The 25412-nt window shown below is 48.1% G+C and overlaps 1 protein-coding gene across 4 annotated transcripts in view; it reads left to right on the top strand.

The window, feature by feature from the left end:
* APBA1 (amyloid beta precursor protein binding family A member 1) overlaps nt 1-25412 on the top strand; it is a 196116-nt gene that overhangs the window by 154093 nt on the left and 16611 nt on the right. For 3 of the 4 annotated variants that reach the window (XM_032427633.1, XM_032427636.1, XM_032427632.1), the window contains 6 exons: nt 3072-3217; nt 12285-12317; nt 13334-13420; nt 14021-14206; nt 18496-18675; nt 20982-21194. In XM_032427633.1, coding sequence (XP_032283524.1) covers nt 3072-3217; nt 12285-12317; nt 13334-13420; nt 14021-14206; nt 18496-18675; nt 20982-21194 — 845 coding nt within the window. The remainder of the gene's footprint in view (nt 1-3071; nt 3218-12284; nt 12318-13333; nt 13421-14020; nt 14207-18495; nt 18676-20981; nt 21195-25412) is intronic. The other variant, XM_032427634.1, reaches the window with a different exon arrangement.

Genomic DNA, 25412 nt, shown 5'->3' with positions numbered 1-25412 from the left:
AACTCAAGACTCCTTATCTCCGCTCCAGGACATCTCTTAACATCCGTCAAGGACGAGTGGGAATGAACTTTAAGGGAGACATTTTCGTCCTCTTAATTTAGGGGGGGAAAAAAGACCTTACCAATCATTCCCATCTCTTGCTTAGATGAGTTAAGCATAATAACATTTATCAAGCTTTTACTCTGTGCCAGATGCACACTTTCCATATAATAACTGATTGAATCCTCACATCTGTTTTGTGAAGTGGGTTTACTACCCGCATGTTATGCAGGAGAGAACTGAGGCATTCTTACTCAAGGCGAGGTGGGTAACTTTCCCAAGATGGCGATTAGCGAGTATCAGAGCCAGGCTGTGAGCTGGCAGTCTGATGCCACAGCTCTCCAGGTAAAGGGTATTCTGTGCAGGGCAGCCACGTATGGTTGTGCAGGTTATTCACTGTTCAAGGGCACCCAGTTGGGAGATCTAGTGGGGCCAGAACTTGGCCCACGCTAGGCACTCCAGCTTGAGCTCAGGCCACACAAATGGAGTGCCTATTCTTCACCCACACAAAGGCCCTCTTTAGCTAGAGGTGCCACCGATCCTCTGCCAGAGAGGATCGCAGATGCTTTTTCGGGTAGGGTAGATTGTCATTTCCCTGAAAGAGGGTTTTCTGGGGATGAGAGAATACCCTGACACCACTTGGAGGCTCTGTCTGGCCCTTGGATCCTGTGCATGAACAGTCAGTGCATCCCCACCACCTGAGAATGAATCACCAGGACTCGTACACCTCCCTGACCCCGCAGTCCTGAAGCTTAGGTCAGCCTCATAGGTTTGGTTCAGTTACTCAGGTCTCTTTCTTGAGTGACCTGTAAATTACTTGTGCCATTTTTGCAAGACTCCAGAATTCCACGAGTACTCCTTGGGGAGTTCCCGAGAGTTTGGAAACTCCATTCTTCATAGTCGTTCCACCAGGCTCAGCATTCATGTGAGTGTGACAATGACACGTGTGTGCTTGTTCACCCACAGAGCAACACAGAGACCTCCCTGAAAGGAAACACGTTCTAAGAGGCCAAAATGAAACCTGCGGTTCTTCGACTTAGGGCCATTATAATGTTAAATTTTTTAACTTTTAAAAAATACACCAAAATGAAGTTATGGACTTAGGGCTTTTTTTTTCCCAGGTGTGATCTGGTGGCAGTGATGTTTGATTATGATCAGTTTCCCCGGAGGATAAATGGCATAAGATCGTAGCTCAAATGTATAGTGTATTTAGGTCCAATATTTCTGTCTCTCGGCTGGTTGACATTTATACAAATCATTTAAATATTATTTGGATTGCTCTTACACCTCTGTGCATGTCCACACTTACTATGGTTGGAGAGAGAAACTTTCAGGGGATAGAGCCAACTCAGAGATGAGTATACAATACTGGAAGTCCCATAGAGAAGTATGTCGTTAATTCTTATTTTTCTTTGAACATGCATTATTTTCACAAAATGAATGGAAGGTTTTTAAAAGTTACTATCCCAGACGAGATCTTTTTTCTCAATGCCTGGTTGGGCAAAAATGATATGTTTAAATAACACTTAAACCCATCACAGGAATTTATGATAGGAGACTGATAATCTTTTACTTTTTACAAAGTGTAATGTGGGTGCAAACCTGTCCATGTATTATTTTGGCTAGAAGCACTTCCCTGCTCTACAACTAAACCTGTCTGTTGGAAATACCCTGAATCCTTCTCACATCTAGGAAAGTTTCAGGGCGGGAAGCATGTGACTGTCGAGAAGGTGAATAACTGGCCCATAGTGGAGGCAGGTTGGCTGCCTACCACTCACTGTCCAGAAGCCTTTCTCGGAAAGATCTAGAAAAAGGCAAATAACAGGTTTCCTTATTTATTTACTACACAAATGCTTTGTGAAGACCTTTCCTAAAGCACTGTTAATTTCTTTGTTTCAACCACCGCCTTGCCTTTAGAGAAATGATCAGATTATTTTAAGATTGTACCCTGATAAGTAGCTTATCACGGGAAGCAGCTGGTTAAGCTCAAGATGAGCTCGATGTTGGGGGATAAAAATAAAAATCATTTCAGATTAGCTTTCCAAAAGGAAAAAGCAAATTGTTTCCATTTCCAGTTATCTAATTTAAGAGCCTGAGGTTTGAACAGTAGGTTAAAACGTATATTTTAATCTCCCCAAATATGGCATTCAAGCCAAAGAAAATACATATGTTTTCATTGTAGAATTAAAAGCCTTTCTTGGTGCATGTGTTATAAAGTTATGTATTAGTCCTAGACATGTTTTAATTTCAAGTAGGGTTTACAGATGATTACAGTTGGAATCAGATGCCCCCATTTTAAATATTTTAAACCTAAGGTTTGATTTCAAAGGCTGGTCAGTGAGAACAGAAAATTCCTTGGAATTGATCTGTGTGTGGATGCCAGCCGGAAACATGAGAGCCTGTAAGTCCGCAAGGTGGGCAGCAGGAGACTCCGGCTTTGGGGTAATGTCATCTGCCTTGCGGAATTGGGGTCAGAGGTCATTATAGGAATCCAGACATTCTGAGGAAGATACCCCTTTTCCTGATTTATAAAGTTTGTTTTCCCCATTATGGCTACAATGGGAAGAGAGAGAGGCGGATGATGGCAGGTGAAGGAACTGTTATAATATGGGGTTTTCTAATAAAGCAGCCTCGCTGCTCCCCTAGCCACATGTCTGGCACCCATTTATTTGATACCCACTGGGTGACAGACATGGATTAGACATGAGCGCCAAAGAGGAACATGACACGGTCTTTGTCCCCCAAGAGCTCACAGTCTAACAGGAGAAACAACATCCCTTGTCACTGATTGCATGTTTCATATTTAAATAAACAATCACTTCTCACAGTAAATGGCCTGGGTGACGTGGATTAGGAGGAAATTGTTCCTTCCCTTTGAAAACAAGGGGTGAGTGAAGGCAGACACGGGCAGACGCCTCAGACTTGGCAGGGTGTCCGGCAGGGGGAGGGGAAGGAGCTGCACGGTCGGGGGGCTCTGTTAGGGGCACACCCCAGGGTGGCTTCACTCACCGCCACGGCTCTGTGTGTTACAGTTCCTGGACCCTGTGACCCTGAGGACTTGATCGATGGGATCATTTTTGCTGCCAATTACCTTGGTTCCACCCAGCTGCTGTCGGACAAAACGCCCTCCAAAAACGTGCGCATGATGCAGGCCCAGGAAGCCGTGAGCAGGATCAAGGTGAGGGGCTGCGAGGGGTGGATGCAGGGGCCCGAGCCGTCCACACTGGTCTCCCCATACCTCATGCATCTAGTGCTGAGTTTAGGGGAGCGTGGATCGGGACTGTGCACCTGCCAACGGTTCTAAACAGAAAAAAAGTGTGCCAGAGTCCTTATGTATCAATACTGTATGTTTGGGGTGTTCTAATGGCCAGTGTTGAGAAAAAGCACATATGAACATAAGCTTTGGAAAGCTGATATGATGAGGAAGGATGTCATTTCGAGCATTACATCTCCAGTGTGAGAGCTTTATCCCTGTATTTCCGCGGTCATAGTGATCAGTGACTTGAACCCTCGCAGGACCGCGTGGGTGAGGCTCGGTCTTGTGCTTTTGAACCAGCTGATCCTGCTCAAGCTAGATTGAACTGGTTTGCTTCAGGCACCACAAACCACTGGATCAAATCTAACCAGAATGAGTCAGTGCCAGGCTACCACGGTTCAAACTAGTTTGAGCCAGTCATAACCTGTTGGAATCTGTTTTATCGTGATTTAAAAAGGAGCAAGCCTGTTTGATCCAAGAATTGCTTTCATCTGGTTTAAACCATTCACTGCTAGCTTGAGCCAGCCAGAGCTAGCTTGACCCCATGGAAATGCAGAGCTCTAGAATTTCCACCACAATGCCAGGACCACCTGGAATCCTGGACGGACACAGGGCTCCAGGGACACATCCCCTGCCATTAAAATGCCACCAGCACTTGGAACCACTGGGCAGCCAGGCTGGGGCCACAGCACCACCAAAAAACCCAGAACCAGGTATTTCAGGCAAGTTGGAACAGGTTAGGACTCACCAGACTTGGTTGTATCCAGCTTCAGCTGGTCAAAATCACATTCGTCCTCAGGGAGCCATTCCCTTTTCCCTGTGGTCTTGTGTACACATTCCCCGGTCCCGTCCTGGTGTTTGCGTGGTCGTGTGCAAAGAGGAAGAAGCACGAGTGCAAGGCAGTAACTTAGGGTCCTCATCCGGGAAAAAGTATTTCTTGAGCACTTAAGTGTGCAAGGCTGTTCACGATCTCGGGAGGGAGGGGAAATAGATCCTTCCCCTCCGCTCCGCAGCACCAGCAGAAATGCATCAAGCCAGCGAATGTGCAGGGTGGACCCGAGCAGGAGGGAAGGGGGTGAGATGGTGGGTGCCCAGGAGTGCGGGGGACTCCCCGCGGGCAGACTGACTGGAGCAGGGAGCAAAGGCACAGAGGTCGTGTAGCTCAGAGGCGGTGTTTCTCGCCCTTTTGCCCACGCTGACCCCCATGTTATTCACGTGCTGGGAATGGAAGCAAGAGGCCCTCACTGTGATGACCAAGCCCCCTGCTGCCCGCTCGTGGTGCAGGTCCCCGGGGTGCTGTCGGAGTGTCCCCGGTCCCCTGTCATTGCGTCCTCATCGAACTGCCGTCCGTGGCTTCCAGGGCCATGAGTCACTGGCTCCTGGAAGAGGCACTTCTCTCCTGAATTCAGCACCAGTTCTCCCCCAACTTATCCGTAGTATAGCAAGGCCCCGCTGCAGCGTCCGATGCTGCTCCCGCTGCGGGCATTTTGGGAACGAGGTTGTCTAAACCAGAGAGCAGCTCACAGCTGCACAACAGGCCAATGTCACGATTGCTTAGAGGGGCCCGCCCGCTTCTTCGGGGTGTCCAGGACCCACTCCACCACTTTGTCCAGAATCTGTGAACCTCATCTGTGCCTCAGAGACCCTCCCGCCACAGGGCCCGCTGCTGCGGAGGCCGTGTCTTCTCCCAAAATTAGCCTCCGCCAGCATGACTGACAGTGGGAAGGTCCACTTCTCTCGAGGGAATCCCCACCCCTACCCACAGAGATGTGTAGCTCCCAGCAGGACGACCCCATGCTAGTGTATCAAACTGACCTTCATACCTTCTGGGTCTTTCAGACTCGTTAATGTTACCAGTGGAACATCAGGTTCCCGTTGAGCTGCCCATCCAGTCTTGGCCTAATTCCTTCTAACGGTCTCCCCTTACCCTAAAGAGATGGCATGAATACCTCTAGATCTCCCCAAAGTCTTCCTGAATTGAGGATGTCCCAGGTGCAGCATTCAAAACAAGAACACACAGATCTGTATGAGAGAGCAAGTTACTTTTCAGGCACTGTACTTTTCAGGCGAATAACTTTTAAAAACAAAGTCTGTAGGGACGTAATTCTGACTCCTGATGTCCCACAGTTACCAAACAGAGCACGTTAGGATTTTGTTAAATTAATATTTGTTTAGCAGAGCCCCGTGGTGCCCGATGGTTGAGCCAAAGAGCACAAGGGAAATGGAAATAGAAACCTTTATTACTCACAGGTCCTCAGGAAGGAGCCAGCATGCCTCAAGGGGGCCACAGGCTGGGGGTCAAGGCCAAGTGAGTGCAGGCAGAAGGTGAGACAGAACTTGGGGCACCTGCCTTTATGAGGGTCTGTGAGTGGAATACTTTGCGGTTCCTGGGTTTGAATTGGCCAATTCATACCAAAAAAGAGCAAGGTTTTGGTAAGCTCCACGGGGGTGTTATCTAAGGGGAGCACAAGGGGAAGGCCCTGGAGGTGAGGAGGACTGTTTATTACAAGGGCTGTCGGGAATTTATATCAAGAGCTGACATTTGCCTGTGACTCAGTGGGGTGTTATCCAGGGCATGCACTTGCCTGAGGGGCTAGTGTCCGTGTAAGGTCGCTGCAGGCCGCTGGACCAAACAAAACGGATGCCGAGGCAGCAACACCAGGAAGCAGCTTCACCTCTGGACACAGGCTAATGGTGCTGCTCACTTCCCCAGCATCAGCAGGAGTGCAAGCACCTGGCATGCCTCACTCAGTGGTTTTCTGACAGATGGGGACCACCACCTCCAGAAGGGGCTTTAGGAAACAGGTCGGGGGCACTTTGGGGTGCCACAGTGTCTGGAGGGCATTTTTACTAGCAGTAGTGGGCCAGAACCAGAAATGCTTGATACCCTGTAATGTCCAGGCTGGATGCAGATTTAACTCCCACAGAAGGCCAGAGCACCCCTCTGCGCCTGTCAGGAAACATTGCCGGAGCCCATTCAGGTGATTCCCCCAGCACAAAGCAGCAGTCCGCCCCCAGAGGAGCTCCAAAGCCCTCCGAGGCTTTGAGATGAGTTCTCCGAGCTTCTGTCCATCAAGGTTTCAAATGTGTTCAGGTCCGGGTTTCATTCTGGGCACCTTGTGGTAGCCCTTGACTCCCACGGATAGTTTGTCTTTCCACGGCTCTGTGACATGTATCCGGTACCGTGTGACCCCGAGGAAGGGATCAGGCACATCCCTGGAACAGAAAGCCATGCTCGGGGTAGGTTCCGCCAGCCAGCACCAGACCCACCCAGGACCAAGTGTGCTGTGAATTACAGCTGCTCAGTTCCACGGTGAGGTCTGAGAGCACGCTTTTCCCTTCCTAAAGCCCAGCTTCCCTGATGGGAAACCAGAAAGTTTACTTGGAAGCTTCAGAGGATGGGGATCCACAGTTGATCTGAACAAAAAAGTTAGATGGTGGTGTTGATCAGAACAAGCAAGATGAGGCTGTCTGATTAATCCATTTTAGACCCGCACAGAGCAGAGTAGGCATCTGGAAAACATATATTTATTTTTACAGCAAATTATGGTAGTGTGAGGAATTCATTATAGAGTGGTAAAGTTAAACAGGTTGCATTTCATTTGTAAGTATCATTTTGCAACGTGCTCCTGTGCATCTGAAGGAACTGCTGCCTGTCATCAAGTATTTCCTGCCTCCTGCTCATTTTCCATCCATTTAAAGGCCTGTCAGATTGCTTGACTTTACACACAGCCTGACGCTTTTTCAAACTCTAGGTGGAGACTGTGCTCAGACCCACGGTTTATTTGCTGCACCCCCTAGAAAGTCAGTGTCGGGATGTGCACCGACATCTCAGCTCCTGCAGAGGGCGCCAGGGGGGCTGCAGCACGTATCCCGATCGTTCGGGACGGTCTCCCCGGCGCATGCGCTGTGGTGCCCGCACGTGCCTGGGAGACCCCTTTCTCTAAGGGAGGTGGTGCCACGCTTTTTTCCTAAAGAGAGGCTGACCTTTCAGGAATGAGTTCTTCTAGGCCACCTCTCTAAAGATGCAGAGAGGAAGGAAGCAACAGATTTTAGTGTCTGTCCAGGAGGGAAGGGAAGAAGAAAAGCTTGTTGGATTGATTTGGAAATCCGTTTAGCATTATCCTCAGCCCAAAGTGATTAGTAATTTCCGCCTTGGTACTCTCATCTGAACAAAGAAGGGTGTTCTCCTGTTTCTGATTCCTCCTCCTTCCCCAGTTCCCCGCGGGGGTCCCCGTCCTACCCCTCTTTCTTACCCCTGCCTACATGGTTGGTTTGACCCTGTGGATGCGGCTGAGCCCTTCCCCACCTGGAGTCCCGTGTAGACATAGCCGTTTGCGCTGCTTCTATCTCTGAGCAAAAACCAAACCTGAAGCTTGGCTTTCAAAACCGTCTTTAATTTCTCTTCCGTTGGTCGATTGGGGTGCTTATTGGATTTACACTTGGAGTTTGAAGAATTAATATTTTCTTAATTTAAAAGATTTATGGATTGATTTGCCAAATGGGGAGAGAATTTGGAGTTGTGGTTTGGCCATAAATTTTCTACTTAATGTGAGAAGAAAACAAAGGGATTGGGTTCTGAAAGCAAAGTGTTCCTCTGCAGACCCTTGTGGTAGGCATCTCAGGAAATAAAAAAAACCACCCAAGACCCAGTCCTTGACCTTGAGAAAGGTGCAGCCTGGAAGGGAGCCAAGAAGAGTGTTTAAGTAACAATAACAAAAGGCAGGCTGAAGAATCTGAAGTTAAAAGTTTTTTTCATCTATAAAAATATAAATAAGGTGGATCTAAATGCAATAACAGAATTAGAAGACATCTGCCATTTTTCTTAAGTTTTTTTTTTTCATCTTTGGACCCTCCCTATTGTACCCTTTCTGCCTTTGTTGTTCATCATTTTTGAGAAGAAATAATACCCTTTTAGGAAGCCCCCATCCAACTAAGGAATGCATTCGAGAGGTGGTTCTCAAAATGGGACCCCTTCACCGGCAGCAGCACCACCACCAGGGAGCTTCCTAGAAATGCAGATTCTCAGGCCCACCCCAGTCAGAAACTCATGGTGGGGTAAGGGCCGAGGAATCTGTGTTTTCATAAGCCCTCCAGGAGGTTCTCATGTGCACTACAATTTGGGGAAGGGTGGACCATCCCAGGCTTATGAGGTATCTTCTCTCTGACTGCCCTGGGGCATTCCAGTCAAGCTGAGTGCTTCCCACTGACAAGGTTCTGTTGGCGCATTAGCTCAAGAAACACTGCAGAATCTCTCTCTTTTTTGGATATTTGCCATATATGTTTTCCTATTAAAGATTTTGAGAAGTCTGTACTAAGGAGATCTAATTCACCTGGTTTAACCAGAAACCCCCATCATTATGTGAACACGGAATACATTATCACTGTGGGATACCTCCTAGAGTCTTAATGGTAAGATTCTCAGGAGCACGTTTTGAGAGGAACTTCTGCCCTACCTGATGGCAGGATCTACAGCCCCATAGGTAGACGCACCCCACTCCACCTGCAGCGTGGGAACCATGCCTTAACCCCACCTAGAGAACCAAACCTGAAGCCAGGGCAGCTAGACCCCTTGTCTTCCTTTCTCTCCACTACATCCCCAGGCTCCATTCCACCCTCACGCCTGCTGCATTTTCTGCTCTTTGGCCAGAAGACAGGCTCACCCGCTGAGCCCCAACTGAGCCACGGAAACTGCTTCGTGTCCACGCAGAGTGTGGCTTATGTCTCTCCATTCCTCCCACATTTGTGAAGCTCGTGTGATGAGTTCACAAATGCTGTTGGATGTTTTTCGGTCTATGCATTTGTGTAAGGAACATTCATTATCAGACATTCTCATATTTGTCTTTACTAGCTTGTCCCAAAAGATCAGATTTTTCTCTTTTATGGAAAGGTTTTCTTGAAAATGTCAAAAATCAGGACTTAATTGTAAAATTAAAATCTCTATCATTGAACCTTGGTGTAAGCCACATGATTTTCCATCTGACTCGGAGAAGTCTGTGATTAGTAAAGAGGATATGAACACTTACAGCAGGTTCTTCATGTAAACTCATGTGAACTTCATGAACTCATTTACTCCTCAAAATGGAGGGGGTGGGGAATCCTGTGAGGTGGGCATTACTAACCCTATTTACGGACAAACTGAGAAGTTTATAGAAGAGAAACTTGCCTAAGTTGCACAACTACTGGTTTGGGGTGAGACTTCCGGGTTTGAATCTCTATTCTGCCTCTTAACAGCTGTATGACCTTGAGCAAGTTAATTAGTCTCTCTGTGCCTCAGTTTCCACTTCTGCAAGAGGAGAATACTGTAGTGCCTACCTCACAGGGTTTCTGTAAGCTTTCGAATTGCTCTGCACGTGAACAACTTAGAAGGATACTGCTCAGAGCAAGGGCTCAGTAAATGTCAGCTGGGGAAAGGAACGCTAGAATCGTCAAGAAGTTCCCTCGCATGACTAGCCTAGAGAGGATGAACAGTAAAGGCTCAGTACACATTGCAGAGCGAGTGGGTGGACAAGTGCCACAGTCTGTGTCCTTTGCACCGCAGCTTCCTGGGGGGCAAGCCCTAATCAGTCCCATGAAACACGAGGACTTAAATGGAGGGTGTCACCCCTTGCTTTATGACACATGCTGGCTTATGTTTCTCCTGGGCTTGTCTGCTACCACAATTTCCCATTCCGGATCCGACCCCCTACCAATGTCATGTGTAAATTTTAAATTATAATTTGTTTCAGGGCACCTGAATATCCTGTGTGGTTGAAAAGATGGTAGTACTTTGCGTAAAAGACTTCTAACTCCATAAAAATTACTTCAGAGTGCCCTTCATGAAACTCAGTTTGTCTTTTGAATTCTTTCCTCATCACCCATTCCAGTAAAAAAAGAGAATTTGGTCATTCCTTTGTAGTGGACTTATTTTCCTTTGAGAGGACCCTTTCAGATCCCTGTTCCTTAGAGTGAAGAATTTTGACTAATAGCTGGTAGGTTTTGGTATCAAAAATAGTAGAAATTCTTACATTCCTGGCAGGTGATTTCAGGGGAGGTGGTAGAAAACACACACACACACACACAGTAGGGTCTTACAGCAGTCATTTATCGTGAGGATTAGAGCTGATGCAGATGAGAACACCCCCCAGCAGGACTCTTGGATTCCACATAGGGATCTGCGTGGTGTGGTGGAGCATCGGCGTGGGGCCACTCTTCAGACGCAGACCCATTTCCACCATCACACGCAGCAGTTAGGATACCCCTTGCACCTGCTGCCTTCTGACCCTTCCAGAGCAGACTGTTCACCATGGATTCATGACCACCAGGAAGAGCTCTGGGGTGGCTGTGTGGGGACAGGGCTGCCCTAGTTTCCTGGCTATACCAGAGATTAAGTACGTGGTGTTTGGATCGCTGACTCATCCAGTTTCTCCACAGGGGGTAGAACAGACAACACATTTGACTTATTAATGAAATAGAGGTGTGCTGCTAGGAGCAAAGGGGCTTTTCCACAGGTGAGTACCAAGGAGTGTGAGAGAGCAGACGATCTTCCACCCACCCCCATCACTACAACAGTGTTCGTGGTTTGGCCATTGACTCACCATTATTCGTACGAGATCTGTGTGTGTCTAGCAAGCCTTACCATAAGCCAAGAAATTGTATTCTGGCTTAAGTAAATTATAATCTTGTAACAACAAACACAAATGTCGTGTTCATAATGCACCAGGCACTGTTCTAAGAGCTTTGCATATATTTATTTTATCCTGAAAAGAGCCCTGTGTTTATCCTCATTTTACAGATGAGGAAACTGAGGCACTGAGACAGGTAGCAGCTTGTGCCAAGTCACACAATTAGTGGGTGACAGAGCCAGGATTCAGTTTTAGACAATCGGCTGCAGTCTCTCTTTTTTTTAATCAACTATGTTAGCTTCTTATGAGCAAAGAGGGGAATATTACATCTGTTTCTAATTAGGAATAGGCCATATTAACATTACACAAATTTAAAGCAAGAATTACTAAAGATAAAGAAAATAAAAAGATCAATTCAACAGGGAGACATAAGCACCTTAAGTACATACGTACCTTATACCATAGATAAAAAATAGATAAAGCAAAGATTGGCACAGCCAAAAGGAGATACAGACAAATCCACAGTAACCGTTGGAGATTTTAACACACCCCTCTTAGTAAATTTTAGAACAAGCAGACAAAAAAATCAAGTACATAGAAGATTTGAATAGTACCCTTAACCAACATAATTGACCTCGTTGACAATTGATAGAACACTGTTCCCAACAACTGAAGAAAGCATCTTTGAAGTCCACCAGACATTCACCACAGTCGGTCATGTTCTGAGCCATAGGGCTAAGACTTAGCACAGTTCACAAGGTTTGGAATCAGGGTATGTTCTCTGACCACAGTGGAATTAATTCAGAAATCAGTAACAAAAAGATAACTGGAAAATCCCCCAATGTAATAAAATTAACACAATTCTAAATAATCCAAAGTTGAAAGGAAAAATCCCAGGAAATTAGACATTTTGAAGCAATAATTGTGACATATCAAAATTTGTGGGATACAGCTAATGCGGTACTTGGAGGGAGATTCACAGCTTTAAATAAATATATCAGGGGAAAAAAAGTTTAAAAATCTGTAATTTAAATTTTCATCTCAGGAAGCTAGAAAAAAAAATCAAATTTAACCCAAAGAAAGTAGAAGGAAATTAAGATGTAGATGGAAATCAATGAAATAGCAAACAGGCATACAAGAAAATCAACAGAACCAAGTTGGTTTTTTGAAAACATCCATTGCTGTTAACATTTCCTTCTTTCTATGGCCCCTGCCACCTACTGAATTTTGAGTTAGGAAATTGTAGAGTAGGATTTTTTTAAAGTCTGTCCTCCTCACGCAGAAATGCTTTATGCCACTCTTGATATTAGTTTGTCGATGCCCTTTCGACTTTGAAAATTCTTTTCTAACTGTTCTCCTGTCTCTGTTTGTTCCATGCTAAGCAGATGGCCCAGAAATTAGCCAAAAGCAGAAAGAAGGTGCAGTACAAACAACTTCATCAGCTTGGTGTTATGCCTGTTCTTTTCGTTTATTTATGTTTTGCCTTTTTATTATTTTGTGTTTTTGTTTTCTGCATCCAGCAAGTTTCTGTTCAGATTTCTTTTTGAACCGCCCCATTAGCCAACGTTTCTCAAAACTTAGTTGCCTAAAGTGGCTGTTTTCTGTTGCTCATTAGTCATTTCACATCAGAGAAACAACAGGGTGCAGATTGGAGATGCTAAATGAATCCTGCGGTAGCGTGAAAGTTCCCACCATTGAGGAGCATTAATGTGGCAGGGACTTGGGTCTGTTCAATTACAGTCATGTTTGACTTGTGGATTTTGTCAGATTGCTGGATGCAAAAAAGAAAACTCGCTAATAACCACCCTGTGCGGAGTTAAACCCTAAATGAACCAGACGGAGGCGCTTTTTTGGTTATGGAGCTTCTAGGTGCTTATGGCTGCCCATGGGGTGTTGAGGCATTTGGGGTTACTTCTTAATGGGGTGGCTTCAGGAGTGGGGACTGCTTCTGTGTTGCTGTGGTGGTGTATGAACATGAAGACCCTCTTACCAGAACTGCATCCAAATGACGTCGTTTGCACCTGCTACAAACGTCGTCCCGCATCACTTGGCCAGGGGCAGACTCTAAGTGACTTTTCCACGGTCTTGGGTTATGGGTCAGTTGCCCTTATTCTTCAGCCTGTTGGGCTCCAAAAGCCTTGCTGAAAGGGCATTCATGATCATTGCTCGGAGAGTCAAATCGGCAGTGAGTTACTGCTTCCGTAGGGGGAGACGCAGAGGGGATGCGGCATTTCTCCCTATGAGCTGGCAATGCTAACGCTCATCCGTGAGTCCATCCTCTGTGGTCCCTTCAGCTCTGACCGTCTAAATCTGGAGTCCGCGCTGCCGTTCTGGTGACTGTGTCTCAGTGCCTGTGTGTGTGAGCTACCCTTGCTGTGTACTTGAGTCGGGGTAAGGCGTTAAGCTTTCCCTTGCTGTGCATTTTTCTTCTCAGGCTCCTGAAGGTGAATCTCAGCCAATGACCGAGGTGGATCTCTTCATTTCTACCCAGAGAATCAAAGTACTGAACGCCGACACACAGGTATGCTGGCCTGCCCCCTGTCCCAGGGGTGACGTGCCCAGCCCAGCATGGCAGCTCAGAGTCCGTGCCCGTGTCCCGAGAGCCGCTGTTCTCAGCCGCCGGCTTCCAAACATGCTGGAAGATTACGTCTGCCGTGCCTGCTGCTGGGGGCCGGGGGGCGCGGGGGCAGGGGCTGCTCTGGGACCGTTCCCTTAAAGATCAAAGGAACAAACACACCGTGGATGTTGTTTGCTAATAATCTCGTACGTCTTTATGAGGACATTCATTAACTTGAACAGATTAGCCTTTTGAGAAATTGTGTTTAAAATCACACAGATACAGCCATGACCCATGCATCGTTTTACCTTATTCTTTTAACTTCTCCACCAGAGATTCTACTGGTTATAAAGTGACTGAAATTTTTTCCCCACATGCCACAGACACTTCCTGCTCTGGCTTATAATCAGCCGAGCGACCTGCCCCCAGTCCTGAGTGGGTGCGTGTAAGGCTGCCCACGGTCCACGTGTGGACTGCATGTGACCGGGCGGTGGGGTGGCAGGCTCTCTCATGGGCCGTCAGATGCTGCGCGGGACTTAGCATCCTCTCCCTTGCGCCCTCCAGGAGACGATGATGGACCACCCTCTGAGGACCATCTCCTATATAGCAGACATTGGGAACATCGTCGTGCTGATGGCCCGCAGGCGGATGCCCCGCTCCAACTCCCAGGAGAACGTGGAAGCCTCCCACCCATCCCAGGATGGAAAAAGGCAGTACAAGATGATCTGCCACGTCTTTGAGTCTGAGGATGTAAGGGTGCCTCCCCTGATGTCCCTCCGGGTGACCTGGGCTGCCCCTGGGTGGGCCAGATTCTCTCTTTCTCAGAACCTGAATCGGTCTCATTAATCATACATGAAACAAGTATTTAGTGAGCACCTACTATGTGCCAAGCACTCTTTTAGGGCTATAAGGCTGAATAAATAGCCGAAGTATTCATCATGAGGCTTATAGGGAGACAGAAAATAAAATAGGTAAATATACTTAATATAAAACTAGATAGGAGTTTTATAAGGAAAAATAACACTGGGATAAGAGCTATGTCAGGTGAGGTAATCAACAAAGCCTTCTCTGAGGAGGTGATATTTAAGGAGAGACCTGTATCAACTGAGAGAGGGGGAAGAGCAAGTGCAAAGGCCCTGAGGCAGGGACCTGCTGGTGTAGTTTGAGGACAGCTTAGTATGAGAGACAAGTAGAAGGAATGTGGTCAAATGGTCAGACCAATGGGGGCCCCAGGAACATCTCACCTGGGCATGAGGGCATTTGGGGAGGACAGTTCTTGGTTGTGTAGGATTGCCCTCCAGACCACAGGAAAGTGAGGATTCCTGCTCCTACCCCCCGGGGGCAGGAGTACCACCTTGCTGCACCAGCACCAGTCACAAAGTCAGTGATCCCCAACTCCCATCTTTCCAGGTGATGTGGTCAACAGAGAAAATTCATTTACAACAGGGGCAGGGCCCCTTCTTCTGTTTGGCTTCTTACCCCTGTCGTCCCTGGAACTGCTGGAGAGGCGTCCAGGCTTCAAGCTCCATTAGCACCGAGTTTCTCCTAAAGCTTGTCAGGCCTTAGAAGCTCCCTTGAGGGCCAGGGCCACAGCCCCAGGAAGGTCTGAAACCACAGAGCTCCCCCCCGTCCCCCGCCGCCAGGAGGGCCGTGTCGGTGCCACCGACTGTGATTTTCCCCCTGCCACCGCGGAGTAAGCTCTGTTTCTCATATTGAGCAGAGAGCCCTTTGCTCCTTAAAGAAAAATTGCCTGTGGTCGCCTTGGCTCCTTCCAGGAGGCCATTCTTCTCCAGGAGAGCGTTCATCTAGCTGCAGTAAATTGCCTTCCTGCAAGAAGTCACGAGGCGGAGGCCAGCTGCTCTTCCCCGGGGACTCAGAGCTGTCACAGCTGCGGCCGCAGGGCCCGGGAGATGCTCATGCTTTTTGCCCTTTTACTGGTCTGCTTCTCTAGAACACAGGCCCCGGGGGACAAGATCACGGAGAGGGCGGAGAGCTTGAAGTGCCTCTCCCAGCCATTCTCCCTGCTCTTCCTTTAAAGCCTCAGGCCAAGCACGCAGACTAGGAGCGAATGAGTTTTGAAGTTTGTCAAAGTTTCGGAAGTTGAATTTAGAAACTTAGGGCTCATGTGTCCTGCAGGCTGGTGGAAAGGTGGAGTTGGCCCTGCTCCCCAGGCATGCGGATGCCCACGGCCCTCTGCCGCCTCCGCCTGGCTTGCAGCGTCCAAGGAGGGGTTGTGTTTCCTCAGAGTCCCGGACCGAAGGGAAGGATGGGCAAGCAAGAGTTAGGACAGCAGCGGGCCTGGGGATTTTACCCGTTTGCTTCCGATGCAAGCATCGAGGAAGAGCGCTGGCTCCAGAGCTGGGAGAGCTGGTGTGAAATGACAGTGCCCCCCTCCCTGGGCCGCTGCGTGGCCCCACAGCAACAGCCTGTGCGCTTGCCCCGCGCATCCGCCCGCGACGCGTAGCTTGCGAGCTGACCGTGCTCCCGGTGCGCGCCCCCCCCCCCCCCCGCTCCCGGCGCGCGCGCCCCCCCCGTCCTCCTGGGCGGCCCCCCCCTCCACCGTGCTCCCGGCGCGCCCCCCCCTCGTGCTCCCGGCGGGCCCCCCCCACCGTGCTCCGAGCGCGCCGCTCATGCCCCTCCCCTCTTACTCAGGTCGCAGGGCGGTGCGTCCTTGTTGTGGCTCGTGGAGTTGAGAAAAGTTCGGCACAGCCACGGAGCAGTTCTGATTTCACCGTCCCTTAGGGGCGTTTAGCCAAACTCCGTGCAGGCGAGGAGAGGAAGAGGTGGTTAGAATTGCGTGCGTGCGTGTGTGTGTGTGTATAACATTGCTCTGGAGATTTTCGTTGTTTTTCTACGGAGAGGCAGTCCCACGTGGTGGGTGCGGGGGTGGGCTTTGGAATCCATCTGCCAGGATTCAGCCCCCGCGTCACGCCCTTCCCAGGGAGTGAACACCTTAACTGTCATCCTCTGTTCCCTGCCTGTGCAGTGGGGACAATATAACAGACCTACCATTCCGCAGTCTAAAGAGCTCTGAGAGGGGGGGTCTGCGTGGCTCGGTGGGGTAAGCGTCCGACTCTTGATTTCACCGCAGGTCCTGATCTCAGGGTTGTGGGATCGAGCCCTGCATTGGGCTCCGCGCTCAGCGTGGAGTCTGCTTGAGATTCTCTCTCTCCGCCTCCTTCTGCCCCTCCCCACTCATGCGCGCGCTCTCTCTCTAAAATAAATAAATCTTAGGGGGGCGCCTGGGTGGGTCAGTCGTTGAGCGTCTGCCTTCGGCTCGGGTCGTGATCCCAGGGTCCTGGGATCCAGTCCTGCATCCGGCTCCCTGCTCGGCGGGAAGCCTGCTTCTCCCTCTTCCACTCCCCCTGCTTGTGTTCCTGCTCTCGCTATCTCTCTGTCAAATAAATAAAAATCTTTTAAATAAATAAATCTATCTATGTATCTATCTATCTATCTATCTATCTATCTATCTATCTATCTATCTATCTATCTAATCTATCTAATCTATCTATCTTAGGGGGGTTAAAAAAAGAGCTCTGAGAAGCAAAAGGGATTTTTGTAGTCAGTCAGCTGATAAACCTGCCCGAACTGCCATGAGACAATTTATAGGATTTGTCCAGCTTACCATGAATCTTACACATTTTGCTGCAGGAATATTACTGATTGTTTATAGGGCACTTCCCCAGGTTCTAGTGGGGTTTTTAGGCAATGTATGATAGATGCAGCTTTTACCTCTGTGATACACAGAAATTTCTAGATTCTGAAACATGGCCTCAAGAGCTTAGGATGAGGGCCTGTGGCTCCATCCTGCTTCCGTCAGTCGTAGGCTTGATGTCCAGATTGCTGCAGCGGTCCTCGGATAGCTTTTAATGCACCACGGACACGTGAGAAGTGCCCGGTGGCTGCTGGCTGGCCGAACCCATAGCCTGGATGACTTAGTGCGGGAAGACGCTGTCAAAGCCCAGTGCCAGAGAAGGAACCACGGAAGCAGCGTTCCTGTCCTGTGAGCTGTGTGACCTTGAGCAGGTTCCTTCACGTCTCTGGGCCTCAGTCTCCTCACCTGGAAAATGTGGGGCTGGACTCAAGCAGGGCTCCCAAGGGGGCCCAAACCCCCTTTGTACAACAGATGTGATGCCCCGTTACTGTCCTGAGATAAAATTCATAGATAATACAACCTCCCATTTTGAAAATTTGTTCACAAGCAGAAGTATTGCCATAAATGTAACACAGAGAAAAAAATAAAAGGAAAGCAAAGCTAAAATAAAGTTGTCCTTCCTACAGTATACAAGTGCTTGGGCCCAGCCTCTCTGGAAGGAATAGCAGAGCCATCAGATGCTTACACCTACTTGAGTAATAGGCTTCAATGTGAGAACATGGTATTTCTCTGACTATCGTAAACACTTCTGTTTGACATTTTGAATTGAGGGCTCAATAAGAAAATCGATCTGCAGACCACACACTCCTGTAGGATTCCCTCGCTGTGCGGCAAACGTGGGCTGACGGCACTGTGATTTGCTGGCCACCCAGATACCACAAACAGCATTGATGCTAATGATTTTCCAAAGTCACAAAGCTTATTTCTGGTAAAGTGCTGGACAAAGCCAATCATCATCATCTCTCACTTTACACAGCAGCTGTATTCTTGGAACGTTCCATGTGAATTAAAGCCAGGCAATGAATGCCTTTGTGTTTTACATAAATTGAAGTTGAGTCCCGGCCTCAGATGGTTTGCTCCTGGTGTTACATGCATGCGAGCATCCGGGGGGACATTCGAGAATCATTCGGGTTGTAGGATGGCTCATCATTGTATAGGATGGTCCTTCACATGGCCATAAGTCCAGCATCTCTGACTCCGGTCCCCTGAATGCCAGTAGCCGCCTTGGGGTCACTGTCCTAATGAAACATGTCCCTAGTAATTCTGAGCATGGGCTCTGGCAGGGATTCGTGCCACGTGTAGACCCACTGGCCCAGCTGACGCCTGGGGCTCCCAGTCCTGCTGCCCCGTTGACCTCTGTCTTCCCTCTCCGGCTACTGTCTAGGCCCAGCTGATCGCACAGTCCATTGGGCAGGCATTCAGCGTGGCGTACCAGGAATTCCTCAGGGCCAATGGGATCAACCCTGAAGATCTCAGCCAGAAGGAGTATAGTGACCTGCTCAACACCCAGGACATGTACAACGATGACCTGATCCACTTCTCCAAGTCGGAAAACTGCAAAGATGTAGGTACTTCTCTGAGCTCAGCCAGCCGGGCAGAAGGCCCGGGAGTGTGGGGCGGCCCTGCCGTGCAAGGAAGGTGGAACAGTTTTGGGGGGTGGGGGGGCAGGGGGGAGTGTAGTTGGCAGGATGTTGCTGAGGGCTCGGGCCCATCTCTGGCTCCCTTCTCATAAGGCCCTGTCATTAAAGACCACCGTGGAGGGCTGTCCCCACGGTGGGGCATCCTCTGCTCCTGGCAGTCCTAAGCTAAGTTTGGGGTGGGTTCCAGAGGTGAACAGGACCTGAACCCCGCCCTTACCAAGCCCACCATCTAGGAAAGGGCACGGAGAAGGTAAGTGATGGTGCTGGACACAAGCACTAGTCAGAGACCCCTGTGCACGACAGAAGAGAGCAGGGGTCGGGACTCAGGTGATAGATGCTGTGCAGGGGGCAGCCCCGCAAGTTCAGACAGAGCTTTGGAGGAGAACGTAGCCATCTGAGCTGGTCTGGAGGTACGGGTGTTCTTCGGAAAGCGTGAAGGATTTGAGAGGGCTGGGCCAAAGTAACAGAAGCAGGAAGGTCAGAAAGCTCAGGGATTGTCTGGGGAGCCATGGATGAGACAGCCCTGCTGGAGCACAGGGTGTGTGTGGAAGAGGACGTGAAGAGGCCCCCACAGGGTTCAGGTCAGAACTGGGGGCCTTGAAAGTCTAGCTGAGGGGCTGGGCTTTATCCAGTAGACAAAAGTACCTTGATGAGAAAGCGATCTTTTTCTTTGGTGATGTAGGTTAGGTGTCCTCCGTTCCCTAGAAGCAGAGCCTGAGACGGGGACTCTTGTTGAAGGGGTTTTGGGGAAAGTGTCCTCAGGAAGAAGCGAGTGTGGGCAGCAGCGTGGTGGGGACGCTGAGGAGGAACGTGGCCTTGCTGGAGGGATGAGCTTCATTCTGATCCAGAGGAGGCTCTGGGTCACAGATCGCAGGGCGGGCTTGTCCCACCTCGGGTCAAAGGGTTTGGCAGGCAGGCAGTCACTGACACCAAGGTCAGACTGGGGTGTCTCGGTGCGCTCAGGCCACCTTAACAGACTACAGCAGACTGGGCCGCTTCACAACAAAAAACGTATTGTCTCACTGTTCTAGAGGCTTGAAGTCCAAGATCAAGGTATCCACAGGGTCAGTTCCTTCTGAGGGCTGAGGGGCAAGGGTGTGTTCCAGGCCCCTCACCCTGGCTCGGAGAGAACGGTCTTCCCCCTGTGTCCTCACATTGTCTCCCTTCTATGCTTGTATGTGTCTGCGTCCATACCTCCCCTTCCTGTGAGGACACCAGTCATCCTGAATCAGGGCCCACGCTAAAGACCTCATTTTAACTTGATTGCCTCTGTAAAGACTCTGTATCCAAATCAGGTTATATTCTGAGGTCCTGGCAGTTTGGCCTCCAACATACGAATTTCGAGGGCAACACAACAACCCATCATAGGGAGTGTCTCCCGTTGGGCAGCTCTCCAGAGTAGCGGCCGGCCGCGAGCTTCATCGGCCAAGAGAAGGGACACCAGCCTGAGAGGGGCTTTGTCAGGCCCCAGCAGCCGCCACAACGGCGTGTGTTCAAGCCTATGTGTATCCGTGACTACGAGTAAATAAATAATACGCTCTTTGTCGGAGGCTTCCAGAAAGTGTCTTGCCCCTTTGTAGTGTCTCTGCAAACCTTCGCCGACTGCAGGTATCCAAACCTGACCCCTGTCTTCTCTGCCCTGCCAAGGAAGGCCACACAAAATTATGCCTATCTAGAATATGGTCTTCTACGTGCGCTTCCAACCTTTTGGTTGTGATAACCTTAGTATCCCTTTTTCTTTTCCTTTCTCTTCAGCTTGCTTCTTGCAAAGAAATGTTTCTATAATGTCTATTTGTTTATTTTTAACTCGAGAATTTTAAATGTGGGAGGGAATTTGTGAAGCTCTGTGGAATGGGGCAGCCTGTGCATAAAATCCAAAAGCTATTTCTGGAAACCGTAATGCACCACCGACGTCCCCACCCACACAGCCTCTCTTCCCACTCCCCGAGGACTACGGGAAAAAAGCACCTGGTGTCCTTTGTGTTCATCTGGCCAAGGCAAGATTGCTCATGTGGAGCAAGCTTTACAAGAAATTATACAAACCCTGTGTTACATCATTTCTTACCAAATGCCATGGAATCGAGAGAAGACAGGACTTGTCTGGGTCAGAACCATCAAGGAAATGCCTTTCTCCTGTAGTTAAGACAGGAAGTTGGGGGGAAGCTTTGATTTGTGCCCCTACTCTGGGTGGTTGCTGATTCAGGTTTTTGGTTTTGTGTTTTCCTTTTAGGTCTTCATAGAGAAGCAGAAAGGAGAAATCCTAGGTGTGGTGATTGTGGAGTCTGGCTGGGGGTCCATCTTGCCAACTGTGATCATAGCCAACATGATGCACGGAGGGCCTGCCGAGAAATCAGGGAAGCTGAACATCGGGGACCAGATCATGTCCATAAACGGCACCAGCCTGGTGGGCTTGCCCCTGTCCACCTGCCAGAGCATCATTAAGGTACCTGGAAGTGGGAGAAGATGACTAATGTTATACACCTCAGATGGATGATGTGTGACTGCTTTTCGGTCATTCATATCATGAACAGACACTAAGTGTCGGGCCCACAGGAGGGAGGACACAGATGAAGGCATGTGCTCGCACTCAGTAACTCACCAAGTTACTAATACAGGCTCCTCCCTGAAATCGTTCCTAGATCAAAGACAGTATATTTGGCTCACATAACACCACTCTCCGTACTGTGCCCCTTGCAGGCATCACTAATCAATCACAGCACTCTCTTTTCCTAAGCCTAGATTCAGCCTTAACTGAATTTCCTGCCGCTCGGTAATCCAGTCGCTTAGAGTCAGATAGATGTACTTGAGGTGATTGGCCATCCCTGTTGGAAATCATGGAAATGCTTCAAGTTTGAGAGCATGGTTTCCTTCGTGGTGGCCGTGGCTGTGATCCAAGGGAGCGTGTCATCCCCTGGAGCTTGCATGATGGGATCCACACGTGCCGTGAGAAGGGGGGACTTCTGGTTCAGGCTGTGTGCTCCCCGCCACACCGGAGCATAATTACCTCTTGTTCAGCCCGAACGGACACTCTTGCATAAGGCTGAGGATAGCTACTCACGTGAGACTAAAACGTATCTGAGAGGAGGAAATTAGTGTTCTTCCTAGAAATCAAGCCCCTGCGTGTGTGGCGCTTGCTGATGGCACGGCCCTACAGTAGGAGCATTCCGCCTTCCCTACAGCGCATGTCGGCCTCAGCTCCATGCCAGGCACTGAGCCCCACAGGCAGACTGGGATCCCTCGGGGTTTCCTGAAGGCCTGGGGGCTAGAACTTAGCTCTGTGTGTGTATCTGAGAGAGAGAGGGGAAAATGAAGGAATCCATGCAATAGTTATCCTAAACTAAGGAAAATCACAAAAGCCAACATCCATGGCTGAGCAGTCCGAGGCTGGGAAGTCAAAGTGAATGTGTAAAGGACGCAAGGATAGGTGCCTCTTTGTTTTTAATGAAACAGATCTATTCTGATGCCTCAAAAGGTTATCTTACCCAGAGAAAAAAACAGTCCTCTTTGGCCTCATTTAATTTCTTTTTGTTACATCTTACACTTAAATAACTTCTATCCCTTCTTAATATACATCAAAGATTAAAGAATGTAGGGGCGCCTGCCTGGCTCAGACAGTGGAGCGTGTGACTTCTGATGTCGGGGTCATGAGTTCAAGCCCCACATTGGCTATAGAGGTTACTTAAAAAAAAAAAGATTGAGGAACCCGCTTCGAATGTCCGTTTTCATTCAGACACGTTTAATTGGGCCTCCCTTAGGCTGAGCTGAACTATGGAGAAGCCAAAATGTTAGCATGCATGTGGAGGATGATTCATAATTAAAAGGATTCAGTGTTGGGGCGCCTGGGTGGCTCAGTCGGTGAAGTGTCTGCCTTTGGCTTAGGTCGTGATCTCGGAGTCCTGGGATCGAGCCCCATGTCGAGCTCCCTGCTCAGTGGGAAGTCTGTTTCTCCCTCTCCCTCTGCCCCTCCCCGCCACTCATGCTCACTCCTTCACTCTGTCTCTCAAATAAAATCTTAAAAAATAAAATAAAATAAAAGGGTTCAGTGGACCCTAATAGCAACATAGAGGTGAAGTGCTATAAGCATGCAGAGGGAGGAGAATTTTCTCTGATTTTTTTTTAAATTTCATTTTATTATGTTAACCACCATACATTACATCATTAGTTTTTGATGTAGTGATCCACGATTCATTGTTAGCGTATAACACCCAGTGCTCCATGCAGTACGTGCCCTCTTTAATACCCATCACCAAGCAACCCATCCCCCCCCCCCCTCCCCTCTAGAACCCTCAGTTTGTCTCTCAGAGTCCATAGTCTCTCATGGTTCATCTCCCCCTCCAATTCCCCCCCCTTCCTTTTTCCCTTCCTACTATCTTCTTTTTTTTAACATATAATGTATTACTTGTTTCAGAGGTACAGGTCTGTGATTCAACAACAATCCTACACAATTCACAATACTCACCATAGCACATACCCTCTCCAATGTCTATCACCCAGGCACCCCATCCCTCCCACCCCCCACCACTCCAGCAACACTCAGTTTGTTTCCTGAGATTAAGAATTCCTCACATCAGTGAGATCATATGATACATGTCTTTCTCTGATTGACTTATTTCTCTCAGCATAATACCCTCCAGTTCCATCCACGTCATTGCAAATGGCAAGATCTCATTCCTTTTGATGGCTGCGTAATATTCCATTGTGTATATATACCACATCTTCTTTATCCATTCATCTGTCGATGGACATCTTGGCTCTTTCCATAGTTTGGCTATTGTGGACATTGCTGCTATAAATATCAGGGTGCACATACCCCTTTGGATCCCTACATTTGTATCTTTGGGGTAAATACCCAGTAGTGCAATTGCTGGGTCGTAGGGTAGCTCTATTTTCAACTTTTTGAGGAACCTCCATACTGTTTTCCAGAGTGGTTGCACCAGCTTGCATTCCCACCAACAGTGTGAGAGGGTTCCCCTTTCTCCGCATCCCCGCCAACATCTGTTGTTTCCTGACTTGTTAATTTTAGCCATTCTGACTGGTGTGAGGTGGTAACTAATTGAGGTTTTAATTTGTATTTCCCTGATGTCGAGTGATGTTGAGCACTTTTTCCTATGTCTGTTGGTCATTTGGATGTCTTCTTTGCAGAAATGTCTGTTCATGTCTTCTGCCCATTTCCTGATTGGATTCTTTGTTCTTTTGGTGTTGAGTTTGATAAATTCTTTATAGATTTTGGATACTAGCCCTTTATCTGCTATATCATTTGCAAGTATCTTCTCCCATTCTGTTGGCTGCCTCTTTGTTTTGTTGACTGTTTCCTTTGCTGTGCAAAAGCTTTTTATCTTGATGAAGTCCCAGTAGTTCATTTTTGCTCTTGCTTCACTAGCCTTTGGAGATGTATCTTGAAAGAAGTTGCTGTGGCCACTGTCTAGCATATTGATGGATTCCTGTCTCACATTGAGGTCTTTAATCCATTGTGAGTTTATCTTTGTGCATGGTGTTAGAGAATGGTCAAGTTTCATTCTTCTGTATATAGCTGTCCAATTTTCCCAGCACCATTTATTGAAGAAACTGTCTTTTTTTCGATTGCATAATTTTTTCCTGCTTTGTCAAACATTATTTGACCATAGAGTTGAGGGTCCATATCTGGGCTCTCTATTCTGTTCCATTGGTCTATATGTCTGTTTTTGTGCCAGTACCATGATGTCTTGGTGATCACAGCTTTGTAATATAGCTTGAAATTGGGCAACGTGATGCCCCCAGCTTTGTTTTTCTTTTTCAACATTTCCTTGGCGATTTGGGGTCTTTTCTGATTCCATACAAATTTTAGGATTGTTTGTTCCAGCACTTTGAAAAATGTCATTGGAATTTTGATCGGGATGGCGTTGAAGGTATAGATTGCTGTGGGTAGCATAGACATTTTAACAGTGTTTATTCTTCCGATCCATGAGCATGGGATGTTTTTCCATCTTTTTGTGTCTTCAATTTCTTTCATGAGTGTTCTGTAGTTCCTAGAGTATAGATCCTTTACCTCTTTGGGTAGGTTTATTCCGAGGTATCTTACAGTTTTTGGTGCTATTGTAAATGGAATCGATTCTCTAATTTCTCTTTCTACAGTTGCATTGTCAGTGTATAAGAAAGCAACTGATTTCTGTGCATTGATTTTATATCCTGCCACATTACTGAATTGCTGTATGAGTTCTAGTAATTTGGGGGTGGAGTCTTTTGGGTTTTCCACATAAAGTATCATGTCATCTGCGAAAAGAGAGAGTTTGACTTCTTCTTTGCCAGTTTGAATATCTTTTATTTCTTTTTGTTGTCTGAATGCTGTTGCTAGGACTTCTGGTACTATGTTGAGCAATAGTGGTGAGAGTGGGCATCCTTGACGTGTTCCTGACCTTAAGGGTAAGGCTCTCATCTTTTCCCCATTGAGGATGGTATTCACTGTGGGTTTTTCATAGATGGATTTTATGAAATTGAGGAATGTTCCCTTTATCCCTATACTCTGAAGAGTTTTAATCAGGAAAGGATGCTGTATTTTGTCAAATGCTTTTTCTGCATCAATTGAGAGGACCATATGGTTCTTCTCTCTCCTCTTATTAATGTGTTCTATCACATTGATTTGCAAATGTTGAACCACCCTTGCATCCTGGGAATAAATCCCACT

This window comes from Phoca vitulina, unplaced genomic scaffold (assembly GCF_004348235.1).
Source record: "Phoca vitulina isolate PV1807 unplaced genomic scaffold, GSC_HSeal_1.0 scaffold37, whole genome shotgun sequence".
In the NCBI taxonomy this organism is placed as follows: Eukaryota; Metazoa; Chordata; class Mammalia; order Carnivora; family Phocidae; genus Phoca; species Phoca vitulina.
The sequence above is the reverse complement of the archived record's forward strand: the minus strand, read 5'-3'. Positions and strand labels throughout refer to the sequence as shown.